The 27,685-nt window shown below is 48.1% G+C and overlaps 1 protein-coding gene across 1 annotated transcript; it reads left to right on the forward strand.

Annotated features, from left to right (window-relative positions):
- Positions 1-4,654: 4,654 nt before the first annotated feature.
- LOC116826132 (GTPase IMAP family member 8-like) lies at positions 4,655-27,685 on the forward strand. The gene is given in 5 exon segments (XM_075063508.1): positions 4,655-4,682; positions 8,789-9,732; positions 18,293-18,329; positions 27,020-27,600; positions 27,602-27,685. Coding segments are annotated over 5 exon segments (1,674 nt in total).

A 27,685-nucleotide genomic window follows, 5' to 3' on the forward strand; every position in this document is an offset into this window, starting at 1 on the left:
AACCTAAAGAAAGACCTAAAACTGGAGAACTGGAAGGTTAATAAAATAAATTAAAACAAGACCAAAAATAAATGTGCCAGACTTCACAGAAGGAATAGAGCAACATCTCAAAGCTTCCCAGAAACGACTGAGAGAATCTTGGTTGGGAAAGCAGTTACAAAGCAGTCTGAGCAGAACTTGAACTCCCATTACACAACTGCTCTGGGTTGCCAAGGCGAATTGATGAGGTGACCCTCAACCTGACTATCATGAATCAGAAAGTTTTCCACAAAAACTGGGACACCAGGAAGGCTCTGTCCAGCTTGGTACTTGGTATGGAAGACAAGCTGCAGCAAGGACTTAAGGAGCTGAAAAAGCATTTAAAGAAGAAAGTCAGAGTCACAGAACACTGGGGAAATCAGCCACCTGGGAGTGGAACTGGGCCAGAGAACTCTGGCTAAGACTAGATAGTTCCAACATTATTTGTAACCCACAATGGCCAAGAGGGGAGAGGTTAGATTTGTACTGTCGAGATGGGACAAAGTACTATCTTTGGTGTGTGTGCGGGGGAAACCCCCAGAAGGCTCCTTAGGTTCAGTTCAACATCACAGCCCACATGAATGGCTAGGAAGATGAAGAGTGGGTGAGGGAGGGCAGTTATAGCAGCCCTTTTGTGGTGCTGAAGAGTTTACCCCCAGAAAAGAGACTGAGTTATCCACATTTGGTACAAGCGCAATGCATCAGAAACTAAAGCTGATGCTGATCAGTGCATGAGCAGCCACTAATGAACAATACATGACCTTATCAGTGATGAAGCACTCAGTGTATCCTGCATCACTGAGACTGAGCTGGAACACGTCTTCTTCTAGCCCACTGCAGCCTCCCGAGACACGCCGTACATCACAGCGCCAGGCAGGACAGAAAAGCAGGGGGCCCCGCATTCATTGTCTCTACATAAATCAAATCCAAGAGAGGTGCCTCAGGTAAGACAACTTTATTCAAATTCATTCCCATGGCAGTAGAAACCAGAGTCAGAGTTAACAGATTTTATGCACATTTACAGACAACCACAGACTAAAGGATCTGATGAAGTGGGTTTTAGCCCACAAAAGCTTATGCACAAATACATTTATTTGTCTTTAAGGTGCTGCAGGACTTCCTTAATTTTGCTGAAACAGACTAACACGGCTAGCCTTCTGAAACAGACTAAAGGGTTTGTAAAGGAGCTCATTGATATCTTGTCAGCTATGGTGGTGAAATACCCCAGATTTTTCATCCTGAGAAACTTCAAAATGCATATTAACAAGGCCATGGATGCCCCAGAACTCATCTCCTCCTTTTCCACCCTAGTAGTTTTACAGGTCATCTCTGGTCCAGCCCCCACAGCTGGTCGCACACTGGACTTCCTCTTAGGCCTAGATGTCAAGATAAAGGACATCAGAGCAAGCCAATGCCTTGGACAGACCATCACCACATTAGGGCCATGGTCAGAGACCTTTCTGGGCCTACGCAATAAGAAAGACTAATGATCCTGATTCAACCATAAGGAATCACAGATTATAACAAATTCCAAAGCCTGATAGATGACAACAGCACACAACCCACAGGACAAGCTGTCAAGGACTTGGTGAATCATCATCATTCTACACTAGCCTAGACCATTGAGATGTTGGTCCCCAAATAGTCCCTCCCACCCCATTGCCCACACACCACAACACCCTTCTCCAAATGAAGAGGGGGTGGAAACTCAAGCACCACTGACAGAAAATGAAGGCAGGTGTAGACAGGATGAAACATAATGAATTCCTACAAGTCTATGCTGAGTCTGCAATGGAGGATGTCTGCACTTTGAGCTGGTGGCACTCTGCTGCACATGCATCTCCCCCTCACGACAGAATGAGAGATCAAACAACACATGCCAGATGTACAATCACATTGCTTTTTTCATTACTGGAAGGCACTAAGATATTAATATGAGGAGTGGGATAGAAGAACCTATACAGAACAGAATAGAGTACAATACAATAGAATCCTTGACATATAGTTTGGAACCAGCCATCAATCTGAGCTGGCCAGGCTACAGCTAGGAACTAGAAGGAGAAGGGGGTAAAGAGTAGATGTGGAGATGTCCTCTGGGTCCCTCTCTTTCGATAATGATGGTAAAGGTCCAATGGTGTCACAGTGGATCCTGTAGTCTCAGCAGAGGGTGGAGATGGCAGCCCTGATGGTGAAGTTCACTCCTTTCTGTCCACCCATCTCCCAACCAGTCAGCTGCTGCTTTTACCCCCAAAGTTTTTTTTAAGGATCCCAAAAGGCAGCGATGGACAGAATAGCCCAGCTCTTCATTATTTTGTTCACCAGTTAGGCCCAACTTTGGACCATAATATCTAGTCCTAAGCTCCTTTTGTTTAGCAAACATGTTTATAACACAGTCTTTGAGGGTAGTAAAGAACTAATGAAGAGGATAGGTCACTGCTTCATAGTGATCTGGATCAGCTGGTAAACTGGGCTCAAGCAAACAAGATGAGTTTTAATATAGCTATATGCAAATTGTAACAGGAAGCAGATGGGCCCTTTGTCTTCTGCCTCTTCCATACCCACAAACCAGCCAGAGACCTCTGCTTTGGTGCAATCACCCGTGCTCTTTATTTATAGTACAGGTTCCCACCACCTTTTAGCTACAGACAGCGTCAGGCTCACAGCCTCAGGAGCTGCTAGCTTCTGCAGCCAGAAGGGGCAAGTGGGCTCTAACTACCTGTCTCCTCCCTTCCCTCTCCCCGGCTTCCTTCCTGCCAGCCTTTATGTAGCCCCTGGCTAACAAGGTCGGAAGCTGTTCCCTATTTGCCAGCTTCATCCTTCCTTAGCTTCTCTGCCCCCTTCTAGTCGCTTTTGTCTAGGGAAGTCTCTCCTCCTCTTTCAGACAATCACCAGCGTCCTCTATGGGAGATTCCTTCATCCTGCTCCCGCAAAAAGTACAATTATTGGTGGGTGGCTATTCCCATAGCTCTGCCTCCACCCACAGATCCTCACACCAATCACATCCCCGCAGACGTCCCTTCTCTTTTATCCCCTTTCCTTTTGGTAGGAGGTCGAGGCCAATCCCAACCTCCTGCTAGACATCCTGGGACTTGGGTTCTCCCAAGCCACCAAGCCGGGTCCCCACTTCTTCTCCTGGGAGCTGTGTTGTGGAGATCTCCAGTTGCCCCTTTTCTCCCTCCAAGGGGCTTGGGTTGGCCACCTCCCCTACATATCCTTCCCCTCTGTCTAGCCTATCTGCGCTCTGTCATCTAGGGTTCTCATGTTCATTACCCCCGAGGACTTTGCTCCTGCTCCTCCTCCTCCCTGAGGCTTCTCAGTCTAGGAGTCCCCTCCCCATTCTTTGGGGAACCTTTCCTTTTCCCTCTGGGAGGAAGGCCCCAATCCATACCCAACACAATGTGGTATAGTAACCTCTCTACTACGCCAACCTGCTTCCATTTAAAGCTGCCTTGCACTTCTAGGGGCACCTGGGTCACCAGGAAGTATCTCTTCTTTCCCTGGATACACTCCAAGACCATCCATGTGGCCACCTAGTGTGGTTTTATCAGCCCCCTCTGGGCAAGTGAGCAGGCTGAAGCTGTATCCATCAGGCCCCTTTGGGGTTTCCTCCCCACCCTCACCAGGACAGTGCACAGCCTCTTCCCCCTTGTCCACCACCAGCATTAGTCCAGCCAAAACGTTCGATTCACCCACATTCCATATCTGGGCAATCCCCCTTTTTGTGTCCTGGCTGCCCGCACTTCCAGCAAACAATCACGCTGGCTCTACTGAGAGCTCCTCGGGGCTCCTCCTTCCTCTTTGAAGGGGTTCCCTCAGCTTCTTCCCCAACTCGATCTTTATAGGATCAGCCCTCCATTCGGGGAATGTCTGCCTCCATGTACTCCTCAGTAAGCTTGAGTTTTACTGGACAGAGTGTTTGTGAAAATGCTACATTTTAAGTGACTATCTGAAAATATTCTTGGAAAGCAAATTTTGAGTCAACTGTACTTGGCTGATATTGCCTGACCCAGACTTGGATATTCTCGAGGAGGCCCTGTAGCAATTGTTCTAGGACTAGGGCATCCATTATCTCCCCCACCGTTCGTGTCTCGGGCCTTAGCCAGTGGGTGGCCCAGTCCATCAGACTCTGGGAGAATGCCCCTGGCCACACAACCCCGTTCATTGGGCCGACAGGAACTTTTGGCTGTGTTTCTCTGCTGACAGGCCCACCTGGTCTAAAATTGCCACCCTCATCATCTCATAATGCTGAGCCTGTTCCTCACTCAAGGCCATATAGGCCACTTGAGCGTCTTCTGCCAGGTAGGGGAGCCAGCCGTGGGGCCCAGGTTGCCCTATCCCATCCGGTGCCCATGGCTACCCATTCAAACATATCAAGGAAGGCACATGGGTCATCTGACGGGTCCATTTTACAGAGCCCCAAGCCCAGTGGCCGGGTGCCATCCACTACCGCAGGACTCACCATTCGTTGAGAGTTGCTGCTTCACGGTGGCCTGCTCGCTTAGAAAGTCCTGTAGGCTTTTTTGTTGTTCTGCCTGTCAGATTAACAAGGCCTGTCTCTCTGCCTGGTGGAGATGCTGCTTTCTTTGAACTCTGTTACTCCAGAAAGGGAAATGAATTGGTGACCCCACTGGAGGGTATGCCGGCAAGAGTTGTTGTTGAAGATGGTGTGTGGGGAGTGGAGGCCCAGTGACCTAACCACTAGGAGACACCACTGGTAAGCCCAGCCCCCTATCTGGCAGAAGGGGATGAAATTAGATGATCAGAGTGGACCCTTCTGGCCTTGGAATCTATGAATTTCTATCAGGAGACCTTTTCATTTGGGCTAATTTGTCTTCCTGTCTCCCTTTTTCATAACTTTTCCCCATCATCATTTCTTGTTGCATGTGTTTAGAATATTGTGTATCAGGGGTGGCCAACTTGTTGCTCCGGAGCCACACACAGCTCTTCAGAAGTTAATATGCGGCTCCTTGTATAGGCAGCGACTCCGGGGCTGGAGCTACAGGGGCCAACTTTCCACTGTGCTGCGGGGTGCTCACTGCTCAACCCCTGGCTCTGCCACAGGCCCTGCCCCCACTCCACCCCTCCCACTCCTTCCCCTGAGCCTGCTATGTCCTCGCTCCTCCCCCTCACAGTCCAGAGCCTCCTGCATGCCACGAAACAGCTGATCGTGAGGTGTGGGGAGGGAGGGGGAGGCGCTGATTGGCAGGGTTGCTGATGGGTGAGAGGTGCTGGGAGCGGGGCTGGGGGAGCTGATAGGGGGCTGCTGACATTACTATGGCTCTTTGGCATAGTATATTGGTAAATTCTGGCTTCTTCTCAGGCTCAGGTTGGCCACCCCAATTTCTCATCTTTAGGGTCACAAATGGGGTAGGTCTATCAGTCTGCAAGTTTTACAGCAGCCGCCCCAACACAGGGTGGGCCCTTTGCAGCAGTATCTCAAGCACCAATGGAGTGCATTGCTGTCAGTGTGCTGGGGCCTCTGCCTGACACAGACGCTGGCAATCAATAGTTGCTGGTAGCTATTGATACTTCACAAAATGGTCTGAGGCTTATCCCATAGGAAATCCAGAGGCTGCGACAGCAGCAGGGGTTCTAGTGAGTAAATTCTTCACCACAGCTGGGGTCCCAAGTGAGTTGCACAGGGATCTAGAGGCAGATTAAGATTCCATGAGGCCCTTGGCCAGAGTAAGTAGGGGACACTCCCCACAACTTCTGCCCGCAATCCCACCCATATTCCGCCCCTTCTTCCTGCGGGCCTATCATAAGCATAAATTCCACTTCTGAACCTTAGCGTTCAAAATGTGGGTGCCTAGCATAAACCCTCCAAGCTTAATTACCAGCTTGGATCTGATAGCGCTGCCACCAGCCAAACATTCCAGTGTTTGGCTCACTCTGGTCTCCCCAAAACCTTCCCTGGGGGACCCCAAGGCTCAGATGCCCTGAGTCTTACCACAAAGGGAAATAACCCATGGAGGGGAAGCCTGGGGAGGAAGTAAACCCCCTCCCCTTGTCTTCTCTTTATCCTGGAAGATTACTGTACTTAAACTCCTTGAATTACAAAACAGAGAGGACAATTTACCTTCCCCCCTCATTTTCCCTCCCACAAATTCCCTGGTGAGCTGCAGGCTCAATCCCCTTGAGTCCCCACTAGAAAAAAAAATCCAACAGGTCTTAAAAATAAAGCTTTATATAAAAAAGAAGACAAGACATCAAAATGTTCTCTGTATCAAGGTTGACAATATACACGGTCAATTTCTTAGAAGAAAAATGAATAAACAGCCTTATTCAAAAAGATATACAATTTAAAACATTCCAGCAAACTACACACATGTAAACACAAAAACAATAAAAGCCTATTGTTTTTCTACCTTTGTACTCCCAACTTGGAAATTGAAGATTAGAAGCTTGAAGATAGAAAGAACCCTCTCATAGTTGAGAGACAGACAAAAGACACACACCCAAACATTCCCTCCCTGAGCTTTGAAAAATCCGGTTTCCTGATTGGTCCTCTGGTCAGGTGTGAGGTTCCCTTTGTTAACCCTTTACAGGTAAAAGAAACATTAACCCTTAGCTATCTGTTTATGACAGGCCCTGCCTAGGACCTCACAGCGTTCTCTCCCTTCCCCAATGTCCCCGCCCTTGTTCTACCCATGGTCCCCCCCATTCTGACCTCCCCACTGCAACCCCCCGTTTGCTCCCTGGGCCCACAGCAGGGAGTGACAGCTTCCCCAGCCCTGAGGCTGAGGCAGGGAGCTAGAGCTCCTCCAGTCTCATGGCTGTAGCTGGGTCCCAGTGCTGGGGCTTCCCAGTGCTTGTGCCGGGGAGCATGGGGGGGGGGGTCAGGGTGCAGGGGCTTCCCCTGCCCTGCCCCACCCCACCTGGTGCTGATGCCGAGAAGCATAGTAGAGTCAGGGAGCAGAGGCTTCCCCTGCCCCACCCTGCCTGCCCAGCACTCCTGCCACAAAGCAGAGCTGGATTGGGGCCCATGGGCTTCTCCTACTCTGTCTCGCACTGCTTCCAGGGAGCAGGGGTGAGGCACTTGTCTGCTGGGGGTGGGGTGCCCATTTTTTATAGGGTGTAAACGGGTCAGGACTCACCACCTGGCACCTCCCGCTGGTCACTCCTGGGAATTAGCTCATTTCCAGTGGAGCACCCCCTCCTGGTGGTGTCCCGTCCATTATTCTGCCCCTGTTTGGCATCTCTGGACCCGCATTACTCCCTGCTCGGCGGCATCCTCTTCAAGGCCACTGCCCTCCAGTCTATCTGCATCCCCTTCCGGGGATCGATCGTCAGCAGTCCCACATTCCAGCCTTTATATATGCAACCACCCACCCTCCAAGTCTAATCCCTCTTGGCAGGGATCTGGCGTGGTCTCTATGGCTAGTGGCTGGATGTAGGTGGAGGGGGCGGGGGGGGGAACCAGGCCCTCCCTCTACTCTGGGTCCCAGCCCAGGGACCCTCTGGCGTTAGCCTTGCTGTCCTCCTCCTTTTCCTGCTCCATCTGTTTCCCTGGGCCACTTCCCCTACAGCCCCTTGCACCTGCTAGGCCCTTTCTCTCAAGGCCTGCAGCCTGGCGGCTAGGGGCTAGAGCTTTCTAGCCTCCCTGAGCCTGCCCAGCACTGCCCTGTCCGCGGTGCTAGTCTCCCCCTGGAGACTGACCTTCCCCTGTCAAAGGCCTGGAATAGACTGACTGCTCCTGCTCTGGGCAGCCTTTATATACCCCTGAGCCGGGCCCTGACTGGCTGTCTACAATCTGGGCCCTGATTGGCTCACAACAAGCCCTTTTCTAATTGGCTCCTGGGCTTCATAGGCTCCCTGGCCTGCCACAGCCCACTCTCACAGGGAGTGGGGCAGTCTGCCCCACTACATAGGGCCACCTAATTGGACGGGGCCCAAGGGCCCATTGGCTAATCTGCCACGGCATGGATCAAAGGAGAAACTGTGACTCCAAAGTGTTTCAGCAAGTTTGTGAGATTCTAAGGATCCCTCCACTCACCCCATCTCAGCACACACACAGTCTGTTGGGGTGGTGGGAAGGTTCAGTCGGCTGCTGGTGGCTCAGCTGGCTACTGTTGTACAACACACCAAATGGATGGGAACCAGCATGTCCCATTCCTTGTGATGGCTGATAGAACAGCAGGCAATGAGAGTATGAAACGTACCCCAGAACTCCTGTTTGGGCAGGAGCTCAGCAGCCCACAAACCTCTTAAATGGAGTCCCTAAAGAGGAACAGAGGGTTTTGAACAATCTGGACTATGTAGAAACCCTACACCTACAACCCACAATAGAAAGAGTTCACAACTTTGCTAGAGCAAATGTGAGGACAGCCTCTGACAAATTGATAAAAACTCTGTGATGTAAGGTCATGCGAGGAGATGTTTAAGGCGGGATCCAGTTCCACAATCTTATCAGTTTCTGCTCAAACCAGAAAGAACCCATATGGCTAATGGCTCAGACTAAAGGGGTAACAATACCACATTATTCATGTGTTCTGTGAATGTGAAATTTTGAATATTGAATTGTTGCAATGAGCTACTTGTAAAACAAGCAGAAACTACAGATAAAATATTATTCAGAGGAATTATTATTCAGTGAATTCTGAATACAAATGAAAGAAAATCAGTCTGTTTGCACAATTCACTGACAGAAAACAGAGGCAAAAGAGTTTAGCTGAAATATCCATTAGCAGTTATCCTCACAGCTCCAGTTTGTCCGTTGCTACCTTATTACCTGTGCAATGATGTTATGCATACAATTTGTTTCCCGCAGAGTCACATCCTGGTGGTCAAGACCCTGGAGGACCTGAACTGAGAATTGTCCTTGTTGGTAAAACTGGAGCTGGGAAAAGTGCAACAGGAAACACCATCCTTGGCGAGAGAAAGTTTGAGTCCAAGCTAAGTGCAAAGTCAGTAACTGAGACTTGTGCTAAAGGAAGGGTAACGTGGGGTGAGAGGGAGGTTGTAGTTATCGATACTCCTGATATTTTTGATGCAAAGGCCCCTGTTGAAGAATCTGCCTGTGAGATCACTCAGTGTATCATGCTGTCCTACCCAGGCCCCCATGCTCTGGTGCTGGTTACACAGCTGGGCTGTTACACTGAGGAGGATAAGGCAGCAGTTAGGAGAATACGGGAGATTTTTGGAGCTGAGGCTCTGAGGTACATGATCATTTTATTCACCCGGAAAGAAGACTTAGAAGATGACTCACTGAACGATTATATAAGAGACTTGGACAACCAAGATCTTCGGGAGTTGATTACAGATTGTGGGAATCGATGCTGCGCTTTCAACAACAAAGCAACTGGCACAGAAAGGGATGAGCAGATTAATGAACTGAGGAAAGTGATTGAGGAAATGGTGGAGGTGAATGGAGGCCGATGTTACAGCAATGAGATGTATAAATGTGCCAAAGAGAAGATTGAACAACAGGACAGGGAACTTGAGAAAAAGTACAGAGAACTAGAGGAAGAAAAGGTAAAAGAAATAATACATCACTTCAAGGAGAAATATAAAAATATAAAGGAAGGCTTGAAGTCAAGGCCAGAGGAAGTAAAGGAAATACATCTGGAACTAGGGGAGACAGTATATCAAGCTTTAGAAATGCTGTCAAAAGCTCAGAAAGCCACAGAGGCAGAACAGGAAGAAAACTTGCTGAAAGAAATACAGAAATACTACAAGGAAAAGCTAAAACAAGAGAAGACGGAAGCAATGGTGGTAATAAGATTAGCTCTGTATTTGCATATTTAATTACACTTACTCCTGTGCAAATGGGACCTAAACTAAATTCTGCAGTATTTAGGGGAATCCGGCCTTGTGAGCAGGGGCAGCTCTAGGTATTTTGCCGCCCCAAGCACAGCAGGCAGGCTGCCTTCGGCGGCGCACCTGCAGTAGGTCTCCAGTCCCGCGGATTCAGCGGCGTGCCTGCGGGAGGTCCACTGAAGCCACAGGATCAGCAGACCCTCCGCAGACATGCCGCCGAAGGCAACCTGCCTGCCGCCCTCGTGGCGACCGGCAGAGAGCCCCCCATGTCTTGCTGCCCCAGGCATGCGCTTGGCATGCTGGTGCCTGGAGCCGCCCCTGCTTGTAAAGGACTGAGTCCTGAGGGGTCTGGCAGCTAAAGGCACTCAGCTGTTCAGCAGACTGAAATCCCAGGATTGTAATTATAATGACACTGATCACCTTTAGAAAGTGCTTTGAAATCTACTAATGAAAAACGCTATCTGAAAGCGAGGTATTTATTATTAATTATTAATAATTGAATTATGCTTTAATTACTAGTATAAATGTAAGTACCTGACCTACCATCTCTAAACCATTTACTCTGAACTTTTCCTGGATCACCTCCCTTGTTGTTCATTTCCTTCTTAATCAGCCTCGTCAACCTGTCTTCATATGACCATTTTTCTGTGCCTCTCATTCCTGCCTCCCACTCTGAATCCCCCATGTGTCTGTGTCCTTTTAGAGATGGGCTAATTAGCACTGAACACAGTGTTCCAGGTGAGGGTTTTGTTCATGCAGAATTAGGGTTGCCTAGTGCTGCCTTGTGACCTTCCAGGAAGAGGGTGGTCAATAAACCTCCACTGTTGAATCCTGGAAATACAGAATTCCGAGCTGGAATGAAGATGAGGAGTTGGCACAGGGACTAGAGGGGCTCAGAGCTGAGGCTGGAGAGGGTAGCAGGGTATATGCTCCAGAACTGGTTTGTGTGGGGAGGGGACTGTGAGGCCTGGAGTTGAGGCAGGAGGGGTTGAGGCAGACCTGGGCTGAGGCAAGGATGTGTGTCGGGCAGGCAGAGTCACGCTGGAGGCTGAAGGATGCAGGGAGGGCATTGAAGGTGAACAGAGAAGAGTGGGAGTAGTTGCAGGAAGAGGAGCAGCAGTGCAAGTAAGCGGGTCCGCTCCGGTCCTCCGTGCCAGCAAGCTATTTATTCATAGATTCATAGATTCATAGACTCTAAGACTGGAAGGGACCTTGAGAGGTCATCAAGTCCAGTCCCCTGCCCTCATGGAAGGACCAAATACTGTCTAGACCATCCCTGATAGACATTTATCTAACCTACTCTTAAATATCTCCAGAGATGGAGATTCCACAACCTCCCTAGGCAATTTATTCCAGTGTTTAACTACCCTGACAGTTAGGAACTTTTTCCTAATGTCCAACTTAATTCTCTCCCTTGCTGCAGTTTAAGCATTGCTTCTTTTCTATCATTAGAGGCTAAGTGAAGCAAGTTTTCTCCACTCTCCTGATGACACCCATTTTAGATCCTGCTATCATGTCCCCCTCTCAGCTTCTCTTTTCCAAACTAAATAAACCCAATTCTTTCATCCTTCCTTCGGAGGTCATGTTCTCAAGACCTTTATATCTTGTTGTCTTCTCTGGACCCTCTCCATTTCTCCACATCTTTCTTAAATACGGGCAGAACTGGGACAAATACTCCAGTGAGCCTAACCAGCACAAATAAAGGGGGGTAAGAATGACTTCTCGGGTCTTGTTACAACACACCTGTTTAATGTCCGATGCAGTTGCTTTTTTTCCAACAGTATGACTTACTGTTGACTTGATATATTAGGTGTCCACTATGACCCCTTAAATCCCTTCTGCACTCCTTCCTAGACAGTTTCCCCAGTCTGTATGTGTGAAACTGATTGTTCCTTCCTACTAAGTGGCAGTAGTTGCATTTTGTCTTTATTGAACTTCATCTGGTTGGTTACCTCAGACCATTTCTACCAACTTGTCCAGATCATTTTGAATTTTGACCCTGTCTCCAAAGCAGTGCAATCTCCCAGTCTTGTATCATCTGCAAACTTAATTAAGCGTCTTTTATGGACACATCTACAGTCGTTTGATGAAGATTATTGAACAGATCCGGGTCCACAAAACAGACCCCGTGGAACCCCACTTCTTATCCTTCCCTAGAGATTGGGAGCCATTAATAACACTCTCTGAGTATGGTTATCGCCAGTTATGCAGCCACCTTATAGTTGCCCATCTAAATTGTATTTGCCTAGTTTATCAATAAGAATATCATGCGAGCTTATAAAATGCCTTACTAAAGTCTAGGTATACCACATCCAGCTTCTCCCTTATCCACAAGACTCGTTATCCTATCAAGAAAGTATCAGATTGGTTGACACGATTGTTCTTTACAATCCATGCTGCTATTCCCTATCACCTTACTACTTCCAATGTTTGCAGATGATTCTTTAATTACTATGCTCATTCTTCCCTGGCACAGAAGTTAAACAACTGGTCTGTAGTTTCCGTGGTTGTTTTATTTCCTTTTTATAGATGGGCACTAGATTTCCCTTTTCCAGTCTTCTGGAATCTCTCCCGTCTCCCATGACTTTCCAAAGATAATAGCTAGAGGCTCAGATACCTCCTCTATTAACTCCTTGAGTATTCTAGGATGTATTTCATCAGCCTCTGGTGACTTGCAGGCATCTAACTTCTCTAATGATTTTTAACTTGCTCTTTTTTTATTTTTATCTTCTAATCCTACCCCCTTCCCATAAGCATTCCCTATGTTAGATATCCTTCAGACTTCTCAGTGAAGACCGAAACAAAGAAGTCATTAAAGCATATCAGTTGTTACTTTTCTCCCTCCTGTGGGCTGAGCAGTGGGCCTACCCTGTCCTTGGTCTTCCTCTTGCTTCTAATGTATTGATAAAAAGTCTTCTTGTTTCCCTTTACTCCCATAGCTAGTTTGAGCTCATTTTGTGCCTTTGCTTTTCTAATCTTGCCCCTGCATTCTCTGCATTATAGCTGGTATGGTGTAGGGGAAAGACACCGTACCACCCCCAGCCCCTCTGCGGAGCCGCCTCTCAGGAGAACAGGGCTGGGAGCGCTACGGCAGCAGCAGGAGCTGACGGGGCTCTGCTCCTTTCCCCGCTGCCCCCACCCCCAGCCGGGAAAGGAGCAGAGCCCCCCACCCCACCCCCTGCCCTTCCAGGCACAGATGCAGCTCCATGGAAGGGCAGCTCCTCCGGCAGCTGTACCGCCCCAAGTCCTGCCCCTGGTAGTGTCGGATGGGGAGGGGAAGAGCATGGGGACTCTGGGCTGGGGGTGGGGCAAAGTCATATGGAGAATCAGGTGGGAAGGTCAGCTGCCCCGCTTAGCCCGCCCATACTGGGAAGAAATTAATTTTACTTGCATGGTTGCACCACTGGAGAGGAGACAGAGCTGTGGAGCTTGGGGCTTGTGATGACTGGGGTTTGTGGGACCTTCCTGCTTCCTGTTCCTGTTTGTTTCCTGGGTTCTGCTCGCTGAACTCAGTGTTGCTGTTCGTGCTGTGGAAAGGTGGTGTGGGTGCGTGCAGAGCGTTTGGTGTGCACAGCCATGCAGGCCCTGGTGCGACATATCTGCCATTCAGACTGTAGGGTGACCAGACAGCAAGTGTGAAAAATCGGGACGGGGGTGGGGGGTAATAGGAGCCTATATAAGAAAAGGACCCAAAAATCGGGACTGTCCCTATAAAATCAGGACATCTGGACACCCTATCAGACTGTTACGTTCTATTCAGACCGTTGCTGATCTAACTGGTTCATGGCTGCTGTGTGTTTTGACTGATAACTACGTTCATATCCTGCTTCCTCTTTTCTGTTTTTTGGGGACTGCTGTTCTGGAGTGCACCAGAGAGCAACGTTATAGCGACAGGTGCTTCTAGTCTGAAACCCATGCTGCCTGCACATCCTTTGGCCTTTATTATCCTTTTATTATTTTGTATCATCTGAAAATTTTGCCACCTCACTCTTTACCCCTTTTTCCAGATCATTTATGAATATGTTGTATAGGACTGGGCCCAGTACAGACCCCTGGGGGACACCACTATTTACCTTGCTCCATTCTGAAAACTGACCATTTATACCTACCCTTTGTTTTCTATCTTTTAAAAGTTACCAATCCATGAGAGCACCTTTCCTCTTATCCTATGGCATCTTAATTTTCACAAGAGCCTTTGGTGAGGGACTTTGTCAAAGGCTTCCTGAAAATCTAAATATGCTGTATCCACTGGTCCTCTTGGTCCACATGTTTGTTGACCCCTCAAAGAATTCTAATAGATTGGTGAGGCATGATTTCCCTTTACTAAAACCATGTTGACTCTTCCTCAACAAATTGTGTTCATCTATATCTGACATAAATGGGTTCAAAAAAGCACTAGATAAATTCATGGAGGTCCATCAATGGCTATTAGCCAGGATGGGCAGGAATGGTGTCCCTAGGCTCTGTTTGTTAGTAGCTGGGAATGGGCAACAGAGAATGGATCATTTGATGATTATCTGTTCTGTTTATTCTCTCTGGGGTACCTTGCATTGGCCACTGTCGGAAGACAAAACACTGGGCTACCTGGACTCTTGGTCTGACCCAGTAGGGCTGTTCTTATGTTCTTATGACAATATTATTCTTTATTATAGTTTCAACCAGTTTGCCTGGTACTGAAGTCAGGCTTACAGGCCTGTAATTCCCAGGATCACCTCTGAAGCCCTTCTTAAAAATTGGCATCATATTAGCTATCCTCTAGTCATGTGGTACAGAAGCTGATTTAAATGATAGGCTACAGATGACAGTTAGTAGTTCTGCAGTTTCACATCTGAGTTCCTTCAGAACTCTTGGGTGATACCATCTGGTCCTGGTGACTTATTACTGTTTAGTTTATCAGTTTGTTCCCAAACCTCCTCTATTGACACCTCAATCTGGGACAGTTCCTCAGATCCGTCACCTAAAAAGAATGGCTCAGGTTTGGGAATCTCCCTCACATCCTCAGCCATGAAGACTAATGCAAAAAATTCATTTAGTTTCTCTGTAATAGCCTTATCATCCTTGAGTGTTCCCTTAGCACCTCGATCGTCCAGTGGCTCCACTGGTTGTTTAGCAGGCTTCCTGCTTTTGAAGTATTTTTCTTTTAAAGATTGCTATTACTTTGAGTCTTTGGCTAGCTGTTCCCCAAATTCTTTTTTGGCCTTCCTAATTATATTGTTACACGTCATTTGCCAGAATTTATGCGCTTTCTATTTCTTCACTAGGATTTAACTTCCCCTTTATAAAGGATGGCTTTTGCGGTCTCACTGTTCTCTTACTTTGTTGTTTAGCCACAGTGGCTCTTTTTTAATTCTCTTACTGTTTTTTAAATTGGGGGATACATTTAAGTTGAGCCTCTATAATGATGTCCTTAAAAACTTTCCCAACAGCTTGCAGGGATTTCACTTTTGGAGCTATACCCTTTAATTTCTGCTTAACTAAACTCATTTTTGTGTTGTTCCCCTTTCTGAAATTAAATGCTGCAGTGTTGGGCTGCTGTGGTGTTTTCCCTGCCTCAGGGATATTAAATTTAATTATATTATGGCCAGTATTACCAAACAGTCCAGCTATATTCTTGGACCAGATCCTGTGCTCCACTTAGGACTAAATCAAGAATTGTCTCTCCTCTGGGGGGTTCCAGGACTAGCTGCTCCAAGAAGCAGTCATTTAAGGTGTCAAGAAAGTTTATCTCTGCATCCTGCCCTGAGGTGACATGTACCCAGTCAATATGGGGATAATCGAAATCCGCTATAATTATTATTGAGTTTTTTATTTTAACAGCCTCTCTAATCTCCCTGAACATTTCACAGTCACTATCACCATCTTGGTCAGGTGGTCAGTAATATATCCCCACCGCTGTATTCTTATTATTAGAGCATGGAATTTCTATCCATAGAGATTCTACGGTACAGTTTGATTCATTTACGATTTTTACTTCATTTAATCCTACGCTTTCTTTCACATATAGTGCCACTCCCCCACCAGCACAACCTGTTCTGTCCTTCCAATATATTTTGTACCCTGGTATTACTGTGTCCCGTTGATTATCCTCATTCCACCAAGTTTCTGTGTTGCTTATTATATCAATATCCTCATTTAATACGAGACACTCTAGTTCACCCATTTTGACTTATTTAGACTTCTAGCATTGGCTTACAAGCACTTTAAAAACTTGTCTCCTTTTAGCGGTCTGCCATTACTTGATGTAATTTTGTGTCTTTTTTTTTTTTGACTGTTTCTGATCAAACCCTGCTTGTATTTTATCATTTTCCATCCTCTCATCCTCACTAGGACATAGAGATACTCTATTAATAGATCTTCCCCTAAGGGATGTCCAAACCACACGCTCCTCCGCACCTGTCGGCTTTCCCCCAGCCTTTAGTTTAAAAACTGTTCTGTGGCCTTTTTAAATGTTAAGCCCCAGCAATCTTGTTCCATTTTGGTTTAGGAGGAGCCCATCCTTCTCGTATAGGATCCCCCTTTCCCAACAGTTTCCCCAGTTCCTAATAAATCTAAACCTCTCCTCCCTACACCATCATCTCCTCCATGCATTGAGACCCTGCAGTTCTGCCTGTCAACTGGCCCTGCACGTGGAACTGGCAGCATCTCAAAGAATGCCACCATGGAGGTCCTGGACTTCAATCTCTTACCTTGTACCCTAAATTTGGCCTCCTCAACCTCTCTGATAGCCATCCCTATGTCATTGGTACCTACATGTACCACGCCCACCGGCTCCTCCCCAGCACTACGCATAAATCTGTCTAGATGTCTCAAGAGATCCGCAACCTTCACACCAGGCAAACAAGTCACCATGCGGTTCTCCTGATCATTGCAAACCCAGCTGTCTATGTTTCTAATGATCGAATCGCCCATTACTAATACCTTTCTCTTCCTAATAACTGGAGTTCCCTCCCCCGGAGAGGCATCCTCAGTGTGAGAGGACACCACAACATCATCTGGAAGGAGGGTTCCAACTATGGGATTGTTTCCCTGTGCTCCAGTTACATACTCTCCTTCCCTGGGACCTTCATCCTTCTCAACAGCACAGAGGCTGTCAGACTGAGGGTGGGACCATTATACTGTGTCCTGGAAAGTCTCATCGGCATACGTCCCTGTCTCCCTTAGCTCTTCCAGTTCAGCCACTCTGGTCTCCAAAGCCTGTACACGGTCTCTGAGGGCCAGGAGCGCCTTGCACAGAACGCACACACACGCCACCTGCCCACAGGGCAGGGAATCAGACGTGCTGCATTGGGTGCAATAAACTGGGTAGCCCCCGCTCTGTTGCTGGACTTCTGCCTGCATTGTCTTTTTACTCCTGCAGCTGGTTCCTTTGTTATTGTTTTGTTTATATCAAGGGGGTGTTTTTGGCTTTTAAGTTTAAAGAATATTGAGTTCTAGACCCTCCTCACACTTCCCCTGTAAACTCCCTTGCAAAACTCCCGTTAGTCTCTTCTGTTCGCTAGCTCCTCTGGTCGCTTAGGAGCAGGCTGTTTAAAGCCCTGGTCTCCCTGAGTAGCCCTGACCCTGTTGAAGGGTTGATGGGAGCTAAAGGCTTAGGGATCACAGGCTTGTGAGGAAGCTCTCAGCCTTGCCTAGCAGGTGGTTAGGCTCAGCACACACAGTCAGCACACGGTCCCCCAAACAAACAAACAAACAGAGCACACGGTATATTTCAGTTAAGCAGCAAGCACACCACAAATGCAGATGCACACACTACAGACAACAAGTTTACCCCAAGGGTCACATAACCACTCCTTCTTCACCTGGAGAACTCCCTCGCAAAACACTCCTGTTAGCCACTTCTGTTCGCTAGCTCAAAAGTTAATGTTACATTCCAGAATTAAAGTTTCTTGTGCTACCTTCACTTGGCTCTCTTTTGCATATGTATTATGACAGTCTTTATCTTCATGATCACAGACTGTTTTTCCCCACAGGACCTCTGCCTTAGGAGTGCACAGGAAGGCAAGTGCTCTGGTAATCTCCCTCCTACATAGAATGCATTAAAAGCTGGCTGTCTCTCACCCCTCTGAAGCAGAGTTTTTTCTACTTAAATCAATTCCCCCAAATATATAATCTCTTTTGCTTTCATTATTATCCAACTCAAACTCTATGGTACCAAGGCATTTTTATTTTATTTTATTTTATTTTATTTTATTATTTATGTATTTGTTTGTTTGCTTGTTTGCTGTTTCTGTTGATCCTGATCCAGTCTCAAGTTTTGGGATCTGACAGATACGTCAGAAAACCCTTTCATGGGTAGCCATTTTTAAGGAACAGTAAGACCATGATTCAAGTGAAGATGCATATAATTATTGCAGAAAATTACAATTTGAGTGAGAGGCTGATCACTGCTGAACAAATACATTAAAAAAGAATCTTAGAGATGGCAAGGAGAATTTTTACAACCTTATTCATGATTTTTCTTTGCTCTGATAATATGTATGCAAATAACTGTTTATTTTTACAAATCTTTCAGCTAAAAAGGAAAGGGAGAGAAAATGAAGAAACTGCTGAAAGTAAGTGACACTCAGAAATCTGTTCTGCACTCACTACTGACTTAGGCACCGATGCTTCAATGACTTACATACACGTATAGTTTTAGGGATGGGAATAGGACCTCATAGACTCAGATTTTAAGGCCAGAAGGAATGATTAGATCATCTAGTCTGTGCTCCTGTGTAGCACAGACTAAAGAATTTCATCCAGTTACTCCAGTAATGAGATCAATAGCTTTCTTCGGACACCTAACAGAAGTTTCCAGGTCACAGGCCCTGGTTCTAATGGGGGACTTGAATCACCCTGACATCTGTTGGGAGAGCAATACAGCAATGCACAGACAATCCACAAAGTTTTTGGAGAGTGTTAGGGACAACTTCCTGGTACACGTGCTGGAGGAACCAGCTAGGGGCCCTGTTCCTTTTGACCTGCTGCTCACAAACAGGGAAGAATTGGTAGGAGAAGTAGATGTGGTGGCAACCTGGGCAGCAGTGACCATGAGATGGTCAAGTTCAGGATCCTGACAAAAAGAAGAAAGGAGAGCGGCAGAATACAGACTCTGGACTTCAACAAAGCCGACTTTGACTCTCTCAGGAACAGGGCCGGCTCCAGGCGTTTCGCCGCCCTAAGCAACAACAACAACAACCAAAAAGCTGCGATCGTAATTGCGATCACAATCTGTGGCAATTCAGCGGGAGCTCCTTCGCTCCGAGTGGGAGTGAGGAACCCTCTGAATTGCCCCCAAATACCTGAACGTGCTACCCCACTCCGGAGTGGCCGCCCCAAGCACCTGCTTGATAAGCTAGTGCCTGGAGCCGGCCCTGCTCAGGAAACTGATGGGCAGGATCCCTTAAGAGACTAATATGAGAGGGAAAGGAGTCCAGGAGAGCTGGCTGTATTTTAAAGAATCCTTATTGAGGGTCCAGGAACAAACCTTCCTGACGTACAGAAACAATAGCAAATATGGCAGGCGACCAGCTTGGCTTAACAGTGAAATCTTCGGTGAGCTTAAACACAAAAAGGAAGCTTACGAGAAGTGGAAACTTGGACATATGACTAGGGAGGAGTATAAAGATAATGCTAGAGCATGCAGGGGTGTAACCAGGACGGCCAAGGCACAAGAGGTGGAGTTGCAGCTAGCAAGGTATGTGAAGGGTAACAAGAAGGGTTTCTACAGGTGTGTTAGCAACAAGAAGATCAGGGAAAATGAGAACCATACTGAATGGGGGAGGCAACCTAGTGACAGAGGATGTGGAAAAAGCTGAAGTACTCAATGCTTTTTTTTGCCATGGTCTTCACAGACAAGGTCAGCCCCCAGACTGCTGCATTGGGAAACACGGTATGGGGAGGAGGTGAACAGCCTATTTAGAAAAACTCGACATGCTATAAGTCCATGGGGCTGGATCTAATGCATCAGAAGGTTTTGAGGGAGTTGGCTGATGTGATTGCAGAGCCATTGGCCATTATCTTTGAAAACTCGTGATGATCGGGGGAGGACCTGGATGACTGGAAAAAGACAAATATAGTAATCATCTTTTTAAAAGAGAAGAAGGAGAACCCAGGGAACTACAGACCAGTCAGTCTCACCTCAGTCCCTGGCAAAATCATGGAGCAGGTCCTCAAGGAATCCATTTTGAAGCACTCGGAGGAGAGGAAGGTGATCAGGAACAGTCAACATGGATTCACCAAGCGCAAGTTGTGCCTGGCCATCCTGATTGCCTTCTATGATGAGATAACTGGCTCTGTGGATATGGGAAAAGCAGTGGACGTGATATAGCTTGACTTTAGCAAACATACCTTGACTTTTGATATGGTCTGCCACAGTATTCTTGCCAGCAAGTTAAAGAAGTATGGGCTGGATAAATGGACTATAAGGTGGATCGAAAGCTGGTTAGATCATCAGGCTCAACAGGTAGTGATCAATGGCTCCAGGTCTAGTTGGTGACCCTGCCAGCAGGTAGGGGATCTTCGGGGACAACTACTGCACTGGTGGGGTGCAAAATAAACTTTATTAAGAAAATGCAAAAAACAGCGGAAAAATTCAATAGTGAGGAGTATGGGGTTTGTTAAGGTACACAATTGGGAGGGGTTTCTTTTAGTAAATAGTATAGGGGTTTCAATAGTGGGGTACAATACAGTGGGGTACAATACAGTTGGTAACCAATTAACACTGAAGTATAAATGTAACAGGTAGCTAACAATTTCTATGTAAAGGTGTGTCACAGCAGCATATAACCAACTAACAGTTATGGGTAAAATGTGTTAAATAACCAACAACTCTAGGTAAAAATGTGTACCAGTGGTGTAATGTAAAATGTGAGGTGTGTCAGAGAGAAAAGGGTAAACCAATGGGGTTTATGCTAGACTTCAGTAATACAATTGAGGTTTGGGGGCAATAGGAGCGGGTGGTAACACGTTGGGGGAAGAGAGAAAGAGAGAGAAAGGCAGTGGTAGAGGAATGAGGTTGGGGGAGGGGGAAGAGGAGCACGTGATGGAGCAGAGACCAAAGGCAGAGGCGCTGCGGAGGGAGATTTAAACTTAAGGAGACACAGAGAGCAGACAGGCTGCAAGTTTAAACAGCAGAGGAGACTGCAACAAGTGACTGGGAGGTCGGGGGAGACACGGGCAAGCTCAGGGGGGCAGTGGGAAGACAAACTTAACCACGATTATACAGAACACAGCAAAATCTTATCTATGATCTAACTTAACCAAGACTACATAAATTAGCAAGTAACAGAACACAATGCAACAATTTTTTAAACCTAACTTACAGAGCATGATACAAACAATTCTCTAAACCTAACTTAACCACAGCTATGCAAAATGAAATTACAACTTATCTAGACTAAGAACCTGATTCTAATAGGTGCACCTTACACTATGCCGATCTCTTGATCGGGAGGGGGAGCCGTTCCAGAGGGCAGAGTGGTGTGTGCCCAGGGTACAGCCCCGGGAGGTGGGGGCTAACTAGTGGTGGCTGCAGCATGGGGCGGCTGCAAGCGGCAGCCCAGGATACAGTCCAGGAAGGCACAGCTAGCAGCGGCACGGGCTTATTTTTAAGAGCAAAGGTGCTGCGGAGCAAGAAACAGATTACAGATACAGCAAGGAGTTATCTTGGGTCTGTCTGCTGGGGAAACAAGGCCAGCAGCTAGGACAGGTGCAGTCTGCAAGAGAGAGTTCTTACCGATCCCCAGGACAGCAGCAAACACAGAGACAGGAACAGCAGTAGCATTGGAGGATGGAGAGAGGACTCGATTCGCTTACAATAATCAGGAGATCTCCAGGCACAAATTCTTTGTTCGTGGGAGGGGAGTTTAAAAACAGGGGTACACTCAAAAACAAACGAGAGTGGGGAGAGGGCCCCCCAAAGACCCTTAGCTGATCAGACCAGGTGGCAAAGCAAGACCTTCTCCGAGGTCTGATCAGAAAATGTCCGGCTTTAAAGGCAAACTCAGGCAGTTTCCCACCAGTACTTTGATTGGCTCCTCTTGATACAGGGGAGGAGAGAAGGCAGGGAAAACCTGCAGGTGAGCATAGGGCATGCCTGGGCATGTCTGAGCCACAGGTATGACCTCATATGCTAACTAGTTGGCCACTTCAAGTCTTGCATTTCTGGCAGCGCCCCCCACACCAAGCCGGGTCTGAACAAAGAGTCAAAAAAGAAGCAAGAAGCCCCCTCCCTAGGCAGAGCAAATGGCCTCCAGATTAGTCTGTAACAAGCCATTCCTATGAATAGGGCTGTGACTTAGTAGCACAATGGCCCGGGAGGGGCGGCCACACAGGACAAACAGAAAAGGAGAGGGAAAAAGGAATGCAGCGGGGACAGCTGTAACAGACAGTGCGGCAGCCACTATCAAGAAGAGTGCCCTAGGAGCCGGTCCTGGGCTGGTTTTGTTCAACTCTTCATTAATGATCTGGATGATGGGCATGGATTGTTACCCTCAGCCAATTCGAAGAGGACACTAAGGCCTGAGAGGGGTAGATACGCTGGAGGATAGGGATAGGGTCCAGAGTGACCTAGACAAATTGGAGGATTGGGCCAAAAGAAATCTGATGAGGTTCAACAAGGACAAGTGCAGAGTCCTGCACTTAGGAAGGAAGAATCCCATTCACTGCTACAGGCTGGGGACTGACTGGCTAAGTGGCAGTTCTGCAGAAAAGGACCTAGGGGTTACACTGGAGGAGAAGCTGGACATGAGTCAGCAGTGTGCCCTGGTTGCCAAGAAGGCTAACAGCATATTGGGCTGCATTAGTAGGAGCACTGCCAGCAGATTGAGGAAAGTGATTATTCCCCTCTATTTGGCACTGGTGAGGCCTCATCTGGAGTATTGGGTCAAGTTTTGGGGACCCCCCACAACCAAGGCCCGCTCTAGGCACCAGCCCTCCAAGCATGTGCTTGGGGCAGCACTTTCCAAGGGGCGGCACTCTGCCCACCTTTCCCTTCCCCGCTTTTTTTTTTTTTTTTTGGTTGGGGCAGCAAAAAGCTGGAGCTGACCCTGGCCAGAGCCACTCGCCCTGTCAGCACGCGCATAGGGATCCGCGCCCCCTGCACAGCCCAGCGGCACCCTGCACAGCCCACTGGGGCGGGGAAACGCCACGCCGCCCTGGGGAAACTTGAAGCGGCAAGGGCAGCAGGACCCTTCCTCCCTCCCTGCATCACGGGCCCCACTTCCCTCCCTCCCCAGCTCCTCACACACTCAGGGAGCCCTTCTCACCGCCGCAGCCTGGGCTCGGCTCCAGGGGCTGCCTGGGAGAACCAGACCCAGGGGTCGCCCGGGAGGTGTAGAGACCCAGCCATACATGCCCAGGGGGCCACTAGCGAGAAGCCCGGAGAGGCTTTCGAACCAGGCGGCGAGCCGGAGTCTCACTTGATTCTGCATTCCAGTTCCCAGGTTGCCTCGGCTCCAGCACAGGACCACTCAATAAAACAAAACACAAAGTGCGTTGAGGAGCAAATCCAGGCCGGTTTGGAGCCTGGCCCACGAGGCTGCCTTGTGCAGGGCTTTCTAGGATGTGTCTGGCTGGGCTGGAGCTAGGCACCATCTTCTCCCACCCCCCAAGCTCGGGAACTCAGATGCTGACTTTGGGAGTTCCTCCTATTCCTTGTATGGAAAGTGGCTCCCCTTAGGCCTCGCCGAGACTCATCTAACACCTTCCCCCACTGTGACTTTCCCCAGCTCCCTTTTCTTCTTGCTCTTAGCAGAGAAGCAAAGGAGAAATCTCCCAGCCTCTGCTGCTTCTCACAACTCACCCCCTCCAACAACCCCACGCCTGCTGCGTCCGCCTCCTCCCGTCTCCTCCTCTACACTCAAGAATAAATCTGGGAAGGATCGAGCCAGGCACGCCAGAGCGAGCGGACAGCTGTTCCCAAAGTAGCCCTGATGGCGGCAGATTGGATGGAGCCAGAGCTGCTGCTGGAGTAGCAGCAAGTCAGAGTATCTCCCTGGATCCCCCATTCCACCCACAGATCTCAACCGGTCTCCTCCCCACCGGGCTGGGCAGGGGGCGCAGATCCCAGCTTGCCTGCTGATGGGGTAAGTGGCTGGGCAGTCGGAGCTGCCAGGGAGCTGCTGCCGCCCCCTCCTGCCCCCAGCCCCAGCCTGCCGTGCACCTCCCCCACCTCAGCCCTGCGCTGCTTGCCCCGGGCCCCCACAGCACCAGGGGTTGGGAGAGGCAGAGCCCAGCTCCGAGTGGGACAGTGGGGGATACTGTCCTGCTGGGGGACCCCCATGGCTTGGGCACCTGGGGGTCAGTGTCCATCCTCTTGGCTGTGCCTGAACGGAGCTGGGGAAGCAGCTGTCAGCGCCTGCCCCTCTCAGGCCTTTCACCCCCCATCCTGCTCGCAGCCCCTCCACTTGTACTTCCCCCCACCGCTCCTTCGCTGCACCCCTTCCCCTTGTACCCTCCACCAGCCCTCTCCCTTCCCCTGCACTTGCACCTCATCTCCCACAGCCCTCCTGATACCCCCTCTCCTCCTCCTCCACCCTCCTCCACGAGCACATCACACCCCGCTTCTCTGCCAGTGTAGAGCCCCCCCACACCCACTCCTCTGCCTGAACCCTCTTTACTAGATCCCCATCTCTTGCTGGGTACAAGGTTTGAAGGTTAGTCCCTGTGCCTTCCATGTGCATTTGGAGCACTAAAGATGGGGTTGTGGGAGATGGGAGGGTGAGATTTATATGAAAGTGAAATAAAAATAGGAGAAACGGTTTGATCCCCACTGCAAGTGTAAACGGGGATTGCTGTGGTGAATAAGGAGGTCACGTTTGGGTAGGGGAGCCCAGGGCTGTGGCGGCAGGGGGTGCGGGTGGGGGGGAGTGAAGAGAGAGCCTAGTGCTGGGGTGGCAGGGGGTGTGTGGGTGGGGGGAGTGAAGAGAGAGCCCAGTGCTGGGGTGCAGGGGGAATGTGCGGGTGGGGGAGTGAGAGAGAGCCCCAGGGCTGGGTTGGCAGGGGTGTGGTGGGTGGGCGTGAAAAGAGAGCCAGGGCTGGGCAGCAGGGGGCTTGGGGGGCACTGTGTGAGCGGGGCAGGAGCCCAGGGCTGAGTGGGGGCAGCCAATATTTTTTTCCCTTGGGGCGGCAAAAAACCTAGAGCCAGTCCTGCCCCCCACTATGAAAAGGATGTGGACAAACTGGGGAGAGTCCAGCGGAGGGCAACAAAAATGATTAGGGGGCTGGGGCACATGACTTACAAGGAGAGGCTGAGGGAATTGGGCTTGTATAGTCTGCAGAAGAGAAGAACGAGGAGGGATTTGGTTGCAGCCTTCAGCTACCTGAAGGGGGGTTCCAAAGAGGATGGATCTAGGCTGTTCTCAGTGGTGGCAGATGACAGAACAAGGAGCAATGGTCTCAAGTTGCAGTGGGGGAGGTCTAGGTTGGATATTAGGAAACACTGTTTCAGTAGGAGGGTGGTGAAGCACTGGAATGGGTTACCTAGGGAGGTGGTGGAATCTCCTTCCTTAGAGGTTTTTAAGTCATTAACATCTTCCATTTTCTCCACCCCTTGAATCATTTTGGTAGCTCTACCAATTTTCACCTTTTTTTGTTTTTTATAGGAACTGGATGCACTATTCCAGTATCAGTCTGAGCAATATCATAAACCCGGGTAAAATCACCTCACTATTCCTGTTCCCTGCTCCTGTTTATACATCCAAGGATCACATTAGCCATTTTTGCCACAGCGTCAGACTGGGAGTTTGTGTTCAGTTGGTGGCGCACTATGACCCCATAATCTTTTTCAGAGTCACTGCTTTCCTAGATTTTTCCTACGTTCTTTGTCGCTCTTGGCTGCATTGTAATGCATTTTGTCTGAATAGGCCCAGCTTTCCTAGCGCAGCAGATTGCTGTGCAGGGCTCATCATTATTTATGACTCCACCAATCTTCGTGTCATCTACAAATTTTATCTCAGTGGTTTTATATTTACTGCTAGCTATTGAATACTAGTATCAAATAATGTTGGGCCTACACCCAGCCCTCACAAAAACCCCTCAGAAACACTCCCATTTGATGATGATTCACCATTGAAAACTCTTTTTTGAGATCTGTCAGTTAACCAGATTCTAATCCATTTAACATGTGCTGCGATGTTGTATAATTCTAGTATTTTAATGAGAATGTCATGCAATACCAAGTCCAGTGACTTACAGAAGCCTAAGGATAAACATCATGTAGTTTCTTTTATCAGCTAAACTTGTAATCTCATTAAAAATGTATCCAGTTCTAGCGTTCACATTAGAAAAGGGATGTTATAAAGTGGGTGAGGGTGCAGCAAAGAGCTACAAAAGAGATTTAAAGACTCCAGTGAGAGATTTAAAGACTCAATCTGTTTAGTTTACCAAAATTAGTATCAAGAAGTGAGTTGCTTACAGGGGATAAATACATTCATTTGCAGAAATTACTGTGTGCCAAAAGACACTTTAATCTAGCAGAACAAGAACCAGTTGTTGAAAGTTAAAGCCAGATAAATTCAGTTCAGAAATTGGGCACACCTCCGACAGTGAGTGTAATGTACCATTGGAACAAGCGCCCAATGGAAGTGGGGAATCCCTCATTTCTCAATAACTTCAGATCAAGACTAGTGCCTTTCTGGAACATGCTTTAGGTAAACAGAAGCTACTGGGTGCAATACAAAGGTAACGGGCTGAAATTCTCTGTCTTGTATTATACAGGAGTTCACACTAGATTGCCATAGATTATCTCTTCTGGCCATGTACACCTGTGACCCCACACAACTATTAATGGAAATAATGATACACTGTGTAAGTGCCAAATCCCCTTTGATTCCTTTTGTGAGCCATCAGAAATCTCAGTCAATGCAGGTCAATGCTAACACATCACATCCTCCATTGTTTCTGTTCTCGTATTCCGAAGAGGGCGTCATATTTTTTGTGTTACAGTTCTGTGATGATGTCAAATGCCAACTGGCTACTCAGCTCTGACACTACAGTGGTGAGAGCAGCACCTTTCACATGTATCTTAAAATCCCTTTGTATCAAAGCACTTGGATGCTCCAGTGATCTGGACCTGAATTCTGATCTGAATCCAAACACAGGTTTGGTTTGAAATCTAGACCCAAATCTTGAAACTCAGGCAGCCTGTAGTTTTAATGAGTTTATATAGATTTTTTTTAATTAAGAGAAATCTTAAACCCATCATCACTACTTTATTATACATGCAATAACATAGCAAATGTGTCAAAATTCTCCCCAACAGGTGCACAAGAAAGCAGCCACATCAAATTAAAATTCATCCTTGTTGGTAAGGCAGGAGCTGGGAAAAGTGCTACAGGAAACACCATCCTTGGCAACAAAGTGTTTGAGTCCAAACTGGGGGCAAAGCCAGTAACCAAGACTTGCAGTACAGGGAGCATGATCTGGAATGGGAAGGAGGTTGTAGTTATCGATACGCCTGATGTATTTTCTCCAGAGGCCAGTGACACAGAAACCTGTCGAGAGATCAGTCGCTGTATCGCGCTTTCTGCCCCAGGCCCCCACGCTCTGGTGCTGGTGACTCAGCTGGGTCGTTACACTGCAGAAGACAAGGAAGCAGTGAAGCGAGTATGGGAGATTTTTGGAGTTGAAGCGAAGAGGAACATGATTGTCCTGTTCACCCGGAAAGAAGATTTAGGGGGTAACTCATTGACGGACTATGTGAGAAATTCACATAACAAAAATCTTAAGGAGCTGATTCAAGAGTGTAAGAACCGATACTGCACTTTCAACAACAAAGCAACTGGAGCAGAGAGGAACAAGCAGGTTAATGAGCTGATGGAAATAACTGAGAGGATGTTGAAGGAGAATGGAGGCAGATGCTACACCAATGAGCTGTATTCTGAGGTGCAGCGTATACTGGATGGAGGAACTGAAGAAAAGTACATGA

The sequence above is a fragment of the Chelonoidis abingdonii genome, chromosome 3 (assembly GCF_003597395.2).
Source record: "Chelonoidis abingdonii isolate Lonesome George chromosome 3, CheloAbing_2.0, whole genome shotgun sequence".
Lineage (NCBI taxonomy): Eukaryota > Metazoa > Chordata > Testudines > Testudinidae > Chelonoidis > Chelonoidis abingdonii.